At 33.6% G+C, this 14,150-nt stretch overlaps 1 protein-coding gene across 1 annotated transcript in view; it reads right to left on the minus strand.

Annotated features, from left to right (window-relative positions):
* Positions 1 to 99: 99 nt before the first annotated feature.
* Positions 100 to 14,150, minus strand: part of LOC123542568 (fibrillin-1-like) — a gene marked incomplete at its 3' end in the record, with an annotated part of 60,858 nt that continues 46,807 nt past the window's right edge. Inside the window, exons 26-35 of the mRNA XM_053533075.1 lie at positions 11,395 to 11,541; positions 11,010 to 11,101; positions 7,831 to 7,943; positions 7,237 to 7,412; positions 6,698 to 6,841; positions 4,834 to 4,971; positions 2,504 to 2,653; positions 2,065 to 2,199; positions 805 to 951; positions 100 to 200 (exon numbers count right to left, since the gene is read on the minus strand). Of these exons, the coding sequence (XP_053389050.1) occupies positions 100 to 200; positions 805 to 951; positions 2,065 to 2,199; positions 2,504 to 2,653; positions 4,834 to 4,971; positions 6,698 to 6,841; positions 7,237 to 7,412; positions 7,831 to 7,943; positions 11,010 to 11,101; positions 11,395 to 11,541 (1,343 nt within the window). The remainder of the gene's footprint in view (positions 201 to 804; positions 952 to 2,064; positions 2,200 to 2,503; positions 2,654 to 4,833; positions 4,972 to 6,697; positions 6,842 to 7,236; positions 7,413 to 7,830; positions 7,944 to 11,009; positions 11,102 to 11,394; positions 11,542 to 14,150) is intronic.

The raw sequence follows: 14,150 nt of genomic DNA on the forward strand, positions 1-14,150 counted from the left end.
ATTCGTATACATTATATACCAGAAAGTTGTCCAAAGAACATACTATTAAACCAGTATCACATATACTGAATATTTATTATTACTATTTTAAACTTTTACCTTTTCGTTAAAATTCATCTTAACTTGCGGTTTGTTTATACTAGCTGAATTCAAAGACGATAGCGAAACGAATGTTGTACGTCCAAAATACTGAAAGTCACCTGAATAATATAAGATTATAAATTTAAGATTTAATCAATAATTTAGCGTATTTTGTAAGTCAGAAACATTTTTAAGAGAAATATGACTTGTTACTTAGGATAGATAACTAAAGACATATATTTAACTGACTTATAAAAGAAAGGCATTAAAAATCTCAAACTGTCACACATTTTCTAACCTTTGCAAACAATTTTAATCAGTCTGTCAAATTGTATTTCAGCCTTTATAATTTATACTTTACGTCAAAGTCAAAACTCGACAATTATTTTATTTTGTGACTTACATTTTCAGATCCTTAAACAGAGATTATTCAGTATCTTTGTAATAGAATGCAGCTTAGCCAATGCTAATGGGTGTAAGATTATCACTGATGAGCAGACACATTCAGGGTCTGCAGTCATCTTTACCGGTTGCATTATTTGCTTTCAAAGAACAATTTTACAAACTTTTACAAATTTGTCTTGGTTTATAATCCTGGTTAGAACAATCAGAGTTTATAGATACTTCTTATCAATATGCAACATTTATAAAATTCTCAGGAAAGTACACATATTTACAGTTTTGATACAGAATATTATAGACAAATCTATGCCAAACACGTACCAAGGCACCTGTATGTCCCATTACCAATGTATTTAAGCGTATTATATATATTGTGATTGCAATTGCAACTCCAGTTGCCGTCTTCATTTTGACACTGGCCATTTATGCACGACTCCTTGATATCTTGACGACTACATTCATTTATATCTGAAATATTTAAAATAAGATACAAGAAAGGCTGAGCTTGATTACTTTGCAAAATGTCTTTACATAAAGCATACTGGCCATGATGACTAAAGTTTATTCGCTGACTAAGTTTTCACAATCGAAAAGGTTTAAATACATATGGCAACTAGCCCAGTCAACTAGCAGATATTTTGGGTATTTGTTTTAAAAAATATTCTTCAATCAAGGAAGCTGTTTCAAAGAAAAAGATTATCGATGCTTCCACGGCATTTGCCCCTCGCTAATTGAAATTTTAACGAGTTAGATGGATAAAGTATCTTTGGTAAAGTGTCGGGATAGAAATGCCCCGCCACCAGGCAGCAATGTCTTTTTTTACAAATGCGACGGCTTGAACAATATTTGTATAAGGTTACCCAACGAAGACTTAATACTTCTAGGAAACTATTTTAAAATTGGGCCAGTGGTGTCTTACAAGATATATACACACCCGAACAACGATTTCTGACAATTACATATCAACAAATGTCTACTGAATCCTCTTGTAGCTATGCTTCTAAACAGCAAGAATTAATTAATCTTAATTAAGAGTTTCCCGTTAATCTTTTTCAAATTATGACTAACGAGAATTAAACTTCCCAATATATTCACATAAGGCAAATTTAACACGACGTCTATTATCTAGGATTTTCTAAATATCGCAATAATTTGGACAGTTCTAGTGTAATGATATCCGAAGAACACAAATAAATAGGTACAATTATTGCAAAATCGGGTTCGCAGTTTCTAGCAGGGAGATTTTAATTTTGAATTAGCTAAACGTTTACATAAACATTTAAATGTTGCAACTACTATTCAACTAGATTGTGTTTATATTTAGTAACGAGACACAACTTTATTTCTAAACCATATAACAAATTGATATAATTGTCTAAATGTTGAGTACAAACGTCCATCACACACCCGATCAGTTGAATAGGGAGAGTGCAGACTTACTGATCGTGGGGTCGTGCGTTCGATCCCAGGGCAGGGCCTATGTTCTCCGCAGCTTCTGCACGTAAACGCGCACTTCAAACTGTAATTGTCTATCTACAACATGCAAATATACTAAAGTATTTTAATTGTTTAATCATATACCTGTACAATTTATGTTATTTCCTGAACCATAGGCTGTGTGATTATAACCAGGCGGACACGTGCATTCAAAGGTCCCATTTTTATTAGTGCAGTTACCACCAATACATGATAAGGCTTCATCACATTCATTTACATCTACAAAAAAAAAAACATTCATAAAATTAAAGCATAAAATACTGCCATGTCATTAAAGTGTGTAAATATAAATCGTTTATTTTTTATTTTACTTATGAACTGGTCATTTTCTAATAAACAATATATAAACAAATGGTGTTGAAATGAAAATATTGGCAAAATATGGCAAGTCTTTGCATATGTTTATGTTTTCAAAATCATGTTTCTTTAAGTACAAATCAATTCTTTGCAGGGAGCAGAGATTTACATATTCCTAATTATACGTAAAGAAAATTTCTTATTAATATTTGATTCAGTAACGTACCTTCACATTTCCTGTGATCTTCTGTATCGTTAATCGCAGAATATCCGTCGGTACAATTACAATGCCACCCACCGACAGTGTTTATACAAGAAAACGAACCATCCGGTCCATTGCACTTATATTTGGATGTATTGTTACACTCGTCTACGTCTGAAGAACAATGTGCCCCCAAAAGCGTTGTATAGTTTTATCTTGACATTAGACATTTATCGTTAAAAATGTAACGTGTTTTAAGTATCAGGAAAGTCATAATAAAACTGTTGCAACTTAATATCCAGCTCCATTTACTAACGTACAATGTAGAAAAAATGGATGTTTATTTACGATTAAACAGTAAACAGGCTAGATGAAATTCAAATATGATTACACGTATGGTTTAACTTACATCTTATCGTAATATATGGATAACAAGCACTTGTACGTTTAATGGTAACGAGTATCTTACCAGGATTAGACGGTTTCGCTAAACTTTGCTATACTAAAAGTTACTCTGATAACAAAAGGCTTGTTTATACGTAGTGCGTTGCCATTATTTGAAAATACAGCAGAAAATTAGCGAAATATTACATTCTCAACTAAAATATAATCTTCTTCAAGCTTCGGTGGAAACAGAAACGTCATTTGTCCAAACTGAGTTCAAAATTTCAATTCGGGAGCGTGACGTCATTAATTATGTCAGCTTTATGCAAGGCATCACGTTTAAAAGTTTTTCAACTACAATATTTTCATTTTTACTCTGGCAAAAAGACCAAAAAAACATACATTTTTTTTATCATTAAACGAATTCGAACAATATTTCCGCGGCCGAACTCGTGCATATTATTCTAATCTAATCTCCTATTATAAAATGAAAAAAAAAATAACACGAGGACTGTATGTTTAGTGTTTGAAATATTTACCAAGGTTCATACGCAAACGCTTTTACCCTTGCAGCTGTCAAATATTGATGCATGATGACGCGCGATAATATGAGAAACATGGAGCTGATTTACAAGGTTGTATATATACCTTCAGTTTGACTCAAATTTACACCATTAAACGACAGTGGCGGGCCTTAATTGTTTAAGTGGTAATTAGCACGACTAAGTCTTTATATGAACGAAGGCATAGACCGGGTGGTAATAGACATTTTAGAGTGTTTACAACCACGCAAGGAACGTTATTCGTGTCCAATGAGTTTTTTTATTGCTTGCGCCTGCTAGAATTATAAAATATCAACGATACATAGTAAAATGACGTCACATAACTCTTGCTTGCAAATAACCGGTTATTAATGCCACTTCTGGTAACCCTGTCCGCTTCTTTTAACTTGACATGGATTGTAGAACTCCGGCGAATGCAGTTTTTAGTATTGTTTATAACAAAGTAAATAATAATGTTTTATCATGTTTTTTCCAGCTAGTCGTAACAGTTGACAAACTCTCACATGCTAGTAATGGTAAATAGATTTAAAAATACCTAGCTATGTATCCTTTTCCAAAGATTGTATTTCAGTTTTTACAAATTTTTAAAGATGATTATCATTACTCGAGATGATACCAAATGTTTGTTATTACTACCGAAACTAAAATGTACATCATTTTAGCAATAGGACAGCAAAAGGCATCAACTGTCGCATATGGAGTCATAATAACCTATAACCCTTTACATGACATGTTAAGGTAATTCTGCACGTTCGGATCGATTTTTTTCTACAATAAAGTTTGATTAATACATGATTTTTTAAAACTTCAGAATATACTTAGAAAATTCAGCAAATAAAAAAGAAAGGATCGTGTGCTTGATTTTTTTGCTAGACAAATTTGGGCCTCATGCAATTTTTCATAATGGGAGTCTATGGGAAATAACAACTTTCATAAAAAATTGCGAATAGAAAACTTTCTACACTATAGATTTTAATGAAACTGTTCACAGTTATAAATAAGCGTATGTTCTATAATGTGGTAAAATAAAATGCATGTGCATGTGTGCTTATTTTTGAGATATTTGACCAAGATCAAAGTGATCCTTACGTTTCAAGCTAATTTTAAGACAGTTGTTTGAATTATTAAACGTGTCAAATGTTTAATATCATATTTAACTTTCAAAAAATAAAATACTAACAGAGCCATTGTAAATAATTTACTCACGGTTTGTCATAAAATCCTAAAATGATATTCATTGCCGTACGCCGAATCCAGGCTTTATTCTACGTTTTCCGGATAAATGACTTTACGCAATCACTTCCGGTTTATCAAACGTGCAGAACTACATTAATTTGTTACAAAGTAAAAATAATACTTTAGTTTAAGTTACGTATAAATTGCCACAGTTATAACAAAACAACTTACCTATGCATGAGATATTTTTTTTGTCTATAAAGTTTGGCTCATAGCCTGACGGACATTTGCACGTCCAATTTCCCATTGTATTACTGCAATGTGCACCAGCGGGACAGTTATGTTTTCCATCAACACATTCATCAATATCTATGAACAAATAAAGTATTCGTAAGTGTTTCGTTACAGTAGAGATAGACATTTTGATTTAAGAATTCCATTTTTTATCTTATAAAATATGGACAGGAGATTGGATTTATTTATCACATTACGGCTGCGCAGTAATAATTATTCTGCATTTTTATGCCTTAGAGAAAAAACATTTTGGCAGTGCTAGATGAAAACCAAATGATAACAGTATAATCTAAATATACAAGAACTGTGACTAAGTTACCAACGTCCCCGCCTAAGGATATTTTCACAAAACACACTGCATGCCAATACACCATCCTCTAAATAATAGGGCAATATACTAACAATATAATTATGTAAGTCATAACTATATAGCATAATTATCATTCATGAAGATAGTATGCAGTTTGAAAATATCTGGAAATCTTTAATAGGTGAATGCTTTCAAATGCTAATAGCTGTATTTTAAAGATTTAATTGTATTTTATTTTTTAAATTTGTTAGAAAAAAATAAACAATTAATGAAATATTTTATCATATTAATGAAGGCAATTAATAAACAAATGGAATGCATTACACTTAATAAGTAGTACTAAGAAGATGTTTTTAAATTACACACTGGAAAAAAACGTCTATTCTACTGTTGGTCAAAGCAGAGCTGCACTACATATCAACCTAATGTTTTGCAACCACAGTAATGCTTCATTTACCTGTATATAAATACTATTTAATCATAACTTGTGCCTTGGTTTGCAATTTTGTTAATAGCATATTTATAAATCTGTCAATACCAATCTTCCAATACTAATCATATTACTTTAAACATTTTTAAATTAATGGGAAAACTGATATAAAAATACATGTACATGTATTTTAATTTGTCATATATTAGGGAGATAATTTAATCAACACAAATAACAACTTAATTTGGCTGCATGTGACTTTGACCTCTGCACACGCCACAATATCTTGTAATGGTGAATATTTATACAAAGTTATTTTTAATATACAACAATGCATAAACAGTTACAGACCAGACAAAATCAAACCCTCCACAAATGTCCAAAGACGACATTGACCTTAGAGCTAGGAATCTGCGTCTTTCACATGATAAATTAACTCATTATGGGGAACACTTTTGCCAAGAAATTTTAAAATCCTTTGATAATTGGTAGAGTTATGGACTAGACTAGAAACAGACGATGATAACATTTGACTTCTAACTGTGACCTTGACCTTGGAGGTAGGGATCTGTCTGGGTCTTACGCATGATGAAATCCCTTCAGGGATGGCAGAGTTATAGACCGGACACGCATGCTACATCGTCTAATTATGGGGAACATTTAGGCCGCCAAGTAATTTTGCCCTGCTTACATTTGACTTTTACGTATGACCTTGATTATGGAGCTACGGGTCTGGGTTTTGCGTATGACACGTCGTCTTATTATGGTTAACTTTAAGCCAAGTCCCTTTATGTATGGCAGAGTTATGGAACGGACACAAAAGAGACCCTGTTAACCCCTGACCTCTAAATGTGACCCTTACCTTGGAGCTAGGGATCTGGGTCTTGCACACGACAAAATCGTTTCATTAATGGCAGAGCAGACACGAAATGTGACGGACGGACGCACCGAAGGACGGAGGGACGGAAGTACTCAGCCTATTTCTATGTCCCCCTATTTTCTAAGAAAAAGGCGGAGGACAATAATAAATCCCCAAACATAGTAAACGACAATTATATCACCTGTGCATCTAGATTTATTATCTGTATTGTTATAGTAGCCTTCATTGCATTGGCAAGTATAGCTTCCTTTGCTGGCAATACACTTTGTTGTGTTCACATCGCATTTGGTCTTCCCAGGGATATTGCATATACTGTAGACTGAATCTATTAGCAAGAATAGTTCTTTTTAATATGTGATGTCGGATAAACGTTTGAACAGTAATCTGATAACCGTATTGTTGTGTATGTATATGGTTTACGGAAACATAAATAAGGATTTCGAACAGTGGCTTAACTTTTGTAACTGTGCCTTCAAGCAACGTCATTTGATAAATTTGAACATATTTTAGAAAATTTTAGATTTACTTTTTGATGACTGTGTCCTACAGTTTTGCTTATATTATCACTAACCTCCCGATTTACTGACCATAACATGTCTTATAACACGCGCTTATCGGAATTACAAATTTAGTAGCGACAGACTGTTTAAATCGACATTGATCATTTATGTAAAATAGGTATATTGATAATAAAGAATTGATTCATAATAATATTGGTACCATCATATATCGAAACGTCAGACAAAAATACGGTATCTGGACCAGGCTCAACCGACAACGGATTCCGCTGCTTGAAGATCTCATTTTGAAAATTCTTCACATACTTTGTGGCTAAAGGCTCACCGATTTGAACGATGTAAGTTATATTAATTGAATACGAATGTCCTTCAGAATCTCTGAAATCAGATAAATATAATATATATTATATAGTTTTTCTCACAAAGCATTATTTTCCTCTTGCAGCTAATACGGATTAAGTATGTGGAGGTTGTGTGGAGAGGGACTCCGTGGCCGTGTAAAAAAAGTCGCAGACTTCGAATCACTTGCCTTTAGTCCATATTGGTTCGAGCCTCCCTTAGGCTGATGAATTCGTTATATCAGGAAGCCATCCTGCTGCTTACAGAAGGTCGGTGGTTCTACCGAAATGTCTGTCTGTGAAAAAATATTGCACGCAGGTTAGATGTGGTCCAACATCAAAAGCTGGATGGTGTCGTTGTGACGTTTAACCAACAAAAACAGTTTTTGGTAGAACAAAATCAATTGAAAATATCAATTACATTTATGTCTGAACTTCATTTTATAAACGAAACTAACCTCATACTAATATTCTGGATTAATGATAAATTCCTGAAAATGTCCGACACAGTAAAGGAATCATCAGTTTTATTTCTAAGTCTGATGGTAGAGTTCTTAAACATGCCTGTGATCTGAAAAGTAAATATTGCATGATTCACCAATAACCCGTAAATAATACAATTATGTCAAGAGCTGTATGAAAAACACATTTGTCCCATGGTGGCCTTAGTTATTAAATGACAATGGCATTTGAACAAGATCCAAGAGTGATAGGAATAATCTATTAGACCAACACTCCTGTAAAATTTGAAGTATGTAGGTCAAATAGACCTTCAGGTATAGAATTAAAATTAATGACCTTGTGACTGTGACCTCTGACCAAGTGACCCTAAAATCAAGTGTCGTCTGCTTAAGAAGACCAATCATCCTGTGAACTAGGCCAAAGCGTTCTCAAGTGATCATCTGGAAACGGATTATATGTTGAATGTCACCGTGACATTGACCTATGAGATACGATTTTCAAAATTAATCTGCTCGTCATGATTAATCTTTCTATGAAGTTTCGAGATCCTAGGTCCAAACGTTTTCAAGTTATCGTCCGGAAACGTTTTCATGTTCCGGGTCACTGTAACATTGACCTTTGACCTACTGATTTCAATATCAATAGGATCATCTGCTGCTGGTCATGATCAACCTTTCCAATTAAGTTTCGTGATCCTTGGCCCAAGCGTTCTCAATTTATCGTATGGAAACGGTTAAACTCTTCCGGTCACTGTGACCTTGACCTTTGATCTACTGGTTATCTGCTGGTCTACGGACTGACCGACCCACATCTGCAAAAAAATTTACCCGTTCTTCTTCGAAGGGCGGAATAATGATGTTTGCATAGTGTCCTCGTAAAAAAGAAGTGTTATAAATTCTATGAAAGGCAATAAAATATCAATGGCAAGCATTTTATATCGGGCAAAATTGCAAAGTAAATGTAACATATCGATCCAATATTGTTTATGACAAAAATCGATTAGAAGTTAATATCTGATATCGACTTAATGTTTGACCAGATCTCAGTTCGCCAGTATTAATCCGACATATGCTGGGATAAATCTCAATTTACATAGAGTATGATATTAAGTGTCAAGCTAACAGTTAGAAATGAAAAATAAAGAAATATTTAAATACATTTAAAACCTTGATTTTGTTCGTCATATCATTTCTACAAACGTCTCATAAATATGTACCCTTTCTACAGAATCATGTTGGGGCCATTTATAATGTCGCCGTCGCGAAGGTAGTGCTTTGGTTTTCAGGACCGTCTTGACTGCTCTGACAAGTTCATATTTTGAGAATATTACTGGAATTTGACCTATGACCTTGACCCCTAACCGACCGGGTTCGAACCTGACGAGGCCTTGTTTCTCTAGGTACTGACTTGTCCTTTGCAACAAGGTATCATTTATTAAAATCGGACATCAGGTTATGAAGATATGGGTTCTCAGACAAGGACCACCCCTCTATTTAATATATGAAGAAGTATGCATATTTTCACGAAAACTGAATCATTTTGAGACGGTCCTCCGACGAAATCTTACAAGTTACATATCCGTTTAAACAATGTTTGAATTTAATATATAACAGTTATTATATTAAAATATTTTGTGTTTGGAACATTCCACAATGGAACGTTCCACAATTATTTGAAGTTAATGAAAAACACGGACAAGTACGGAAATATTTTACCTTTTCACCGGTAGACGGGCGACATGCGATACGACACTATGAAAATGTCGCTTCGTATTGTCGAATGTCACTTCGCGTGTCGTGTATCGTTTGAAACTGTCGCGCGTCGACCCTCACACAAATCCGCGGCACGCGACAGACGATACGACATTAGGAAAATGTCGCTTCGCGTTGTCAAGCGTCGTTTGAGATTATCGCATGTCGTTTGATAATGTTGCCGTCGCGTTTGCAGGGTCGACACACGACAACCCAAAGTGACATCGCGAAGTGACATCGCGACATTACGAAGTGACATAGCGACAATGCGATACGACGCTCGACAACGCGAAGTGACATCGCAATATATCGTGCTTTTGAAAGGCGACTTTTCAAAGTGGATATCGCGACATTGTCGTTTGAGATTGTCGCAATCGTTTGCGATTGTCGGGTGTCACTTCGTAATGTTGCTATGTCACTTCGCGTTGTCGTGTGTCGACCCAACAAACGCGACGGTGACATTATAATTGGCCCCAACAGGATTCCGTACCTTTCCGTTTTTGACAAAGTCGTGTGTAAATGATATTACACGATCAGCAGCTTTTTAAAAGTGCAAGCTTTATCTAATCTTGATATACCTTTTTAACACCTTTGAGACCACACCTCGGGTAAATATTCATTTTTGAAATCTTAACTGACAGACCTGTAATATTCATAATATATATAGATATAGAATTGTTCAAAGTTCAAAAAAGGTAGAAAATACTTTCTGTAAAGGTCACCTTGTTCGTTAACATGTATATTTTGCCTTACAACACATGTACTTCACTTATCCACATTCTATTTTGTAGAAAATATCAAACTTCTTTTTCAAACAAATTTTTTCTCTAAATTTGTTTCTGTTGTGTGTCTAACATATTTACCTAGGTATTCCGGGAAATTAAAACAGATTTACTGACATATCTCTATAAATATTGCAGTTTTTGGTCACTTTGACAGCTCTAATGTATGTTTTAAAAATGTATATTGTTTGTAACACTTTCAACTCCCGAAGTACCTGGAGAAATATGTTAGATACACAAATCATAAAAGTAATGACAAAATACTTTTGAAAAAGAAGCTTGATATATTCTACAAAATAGAACATGAACAGCAAAAGTACATGTGATACAGGACAAAATATGCTGTTCAATAAAATACAACCTGTCTTGAAAGTTTCTTCTACATATTATAAATAGTTTGGTACGTTGTATGTGATAAACCAAGGTATATGTGGCGTAAAAAATCTAAAACAAAAATTCACCAGTGGGGTGTTTTCAAAAGAATTGACAATAACCTTAAAGCAAAAATTATTGCAAACGAGTCGCCCCAATAATCACCGTTTAGAAGCTTAAATTGAAACTCCCCTCGGTAAAAGATAGAAATATAGCATGGAAATATCTTACGAAGAATGACGTAGACTGAGACAGATCAATGCTACATACCTTGTCGTGAAAGAAAGCGTCAGCTTTTGTAGAGTTTATAGTCGCATTAGCAACCCAGAGAAGTCTCATATAACCTACGTACTGAAAGTCACCTATAAGGTATAAAGGAAAAATAAATAAATACATGTATAAAAAGGAAACAGTAGAAAAAGCAATATCAGAATCAATTTTAAATAATAAGATATTTAGTTGGCAATTCAAGTTGTTTTCAAGAAATTCATTACTTTCTTCTGTCATCTGAGCAACAATAATCAGTTTACTAAGAAAATTAAACTAAGGGCAGATTACAACTTAAAATTAAAAGACATGTTACTTTAACGTTATCCAATGAATGCACATATAGTGTTAGGTTCTGTTACATAGAATAAATATAAACTTTGCATACCCAGGCATCTAAATGTTCCATTGATAATTTCCTTTCTAGTACTATATATTTCATCGCTGCAGTAGCATGTCCAATTTCCGGGTATATTGATACAATCACCTTTAATGCATGATTGGTTGACTTCTGTTTCATTGCATTCATCTATATCTAAAACCAAACCCTTCATTATTTAGAAATGTTCAACGATTTATAAAAAATAAAATAAACCATGACACTTACTAAAGTTACATTTCGTCCAATATCATTAAGTTATATAAATCATACATGTTTTTCAAAGTGGCTGTTAGAATATATTTTTCTTTTGGTTTCTTTTACATGCTAAAGATTTTCTGTCTCACAGAATCGTAAACGTGTCTATAATTCCACAAACATATTGTTATTATTATAAACACACACGAACTTTGTAGAGCTATTTAAAATTAGTATACGACCGTGATGACAACGCCCACCATTTTGACTTTTAAATGAGAATTAACTGAACTCATATACGATTGGAGCAATAGAAAAGATACCGCTGACTTACAATATCAGTTGTATCCATTTGACTTATAAAACAGTGAAACCAATCAATCATTAATTCATTTATACAAGTTTTATCATTTACCGGATATTTTAAATTTATAACACGTTTATATTAATTATACGATTCGTGGATTTTATCTGGACTCCCATCGTAATACATAATACATGTACTGGATAAGAACCATTTTCCGGACACATTTTCATATTTTGGCTCCATTATTCCCTAAAAAATATTTGACATAAATGAAGCCCACACTGTACAAACTTCAGCTCCTTCCACATCCGATGTAGTAATCAGCATCGCGTTATGACGTAAAATATGATTCCATGGGGCCTCAAATGGGGTCACTAAAATAAGTTATTTTTCCCGTCAGGTAAACCAGTATCCGGACAAATATTTTGACGGTGTTTTGTTGTAAATATGATATCAAAATAAGTAATTAAACTATTTCTTCACATTTATTTTCATTCATCTCTTCAAAATTGCACATGAAACATAACCCGACGTTCAATAGCAGCTACGAAAGCAAACCGAGATTGACTATAAAAACTCGATTTCGTCTTATACAAATTCTCGATAATTCCAATAGAATAACATCAGTGCAAAAATCAACAGCCCTGCATTTTACGTAACTTTTTGTGTGAAATTACAAGTAGAACATGTTATCAGCAGACAATCATTATGTACTTTGATTATTTCTTCTCTACTAGATACCTCGGCATGTGGAACTACTGCGCATGCGCAATGCTATCTTCATGCCCCGTTAAGACGGAAAGTTGTTTTGTAAACGCAGGTGAGTTATCATCAAAAACCCAAGCATTATACAGCCTTAGAAAATAATGGTTTGTTGTAGACATGAGGAACAAACATCTAAATGATATAGATGAAACAATTACATGAATAACAAAGAAATAAAGCGGATATTACATGTGTCCGGAAACTGGTTCTGTCCGGGAAATGGCTCCCAAACAGTACCTTGGATATTTTTAGATGTGTTTCGTTTTTCGTTTAATAATTATCTGCATCACTTAGCTATTTTTGTTTTAAATACTTTCGCTAAACTAAAGGTCATCTGGAACAGTCACATAACAGTTAAAGTACATATGCAAATATTAAGCTCTGACCGGGACATGGAACTAGAATCTTTTACACATAAGTCAGATACTCTAACACTTTGGTAGAGTGTATAGCTAGCAGTTTATGTTCATCCCGTATTCTCTATAACCGACTACGTTAAATTGTTTCTTCTTGACAACTTTCGTATCCGGTGCTAAGTCTGTTTCCCGTTTTTAATGTATCATGATAAGAGGTTTAAATTGTTTCTTTTTTAATATTTTTAAGCTGAATTCTAATATCGATCACGGAATCATTTCCTGGTCCATTTGATTTGCCCGTAAATGCATATCCTTGCACGCACCGATAAAAGATGCTCGAGTACTTATGACGTATTGCACAAAATGGATTTAGGATAAAAAACCGAAAAATCCGAGCGACATAACAAGACCAAGGTTGAGTCACTCATATAATTTCGCAATACCTGTGCATATTTAAACACTAATATAATTATTTCTAAAATGCAAATAACTTTACTTCTGTGCAGTTGATACTAAAAATAATGATAGTTATCAATGAAATCCAGATAACATTTGTTGATGACTTTTTTAAAATATGACCGTCAAAACACATGTCACACGTAATCCTGTAATTTTCAAATACAGGCAAAACTCAAAAATTTCCATTTGCCCAGTAAGTATATTACGGGGGAAATGGAAATTTTGAGTGTATAACTTTTCTGAGACAGGAAGTTGCCTAAAAATTTAATTTTTGTAAAATAATAAGTTATCTGAACATGACTTCCGTTCACATCTATGTGGTTGAATATATTTCCACAAGAGACAGTTACATGTACCTGTACTTGCGTATAATCAATCGTTTAGAATGTATTTGTAAACTTATAAAAGTCTTCATTAAAAATCTTACTTAAGTACCATTGGAACGCTGTTTTTCAAATAAAGTACATATATGTATTATATATTACCAACAGCAGTGAAGGACAAAACACTTTGTAAGAAATTTCAATAACTGAAATGATGTCAATTAATTCAAATAGTTTAGTACATACTTTTTGCCTTACCAACCACACTGTCATTTTACACGCACATGTATTGTGCCTAGTACAGCAGTGACTACCCTTAAACATGTACTACAAAATTACCTGTAATGTTATATTGTG

The sequence above is a fragment of the Mercenaria mercenaria genome, unplaced genomic scaffold, assembly GCF_021730395.1.
Source record: "Mercenaria mercenaria strain notata unplaced genomic scaffold, MADL_Memer_1 contig_2010, whole genome shotgun sequence".
Taxonomy (NCBI): Eukaryota; Metazoa; Mollusca; class Bivalvia; order Venerida; family Veneridae; genus Mercenaria; species Mercenaria mercenaria.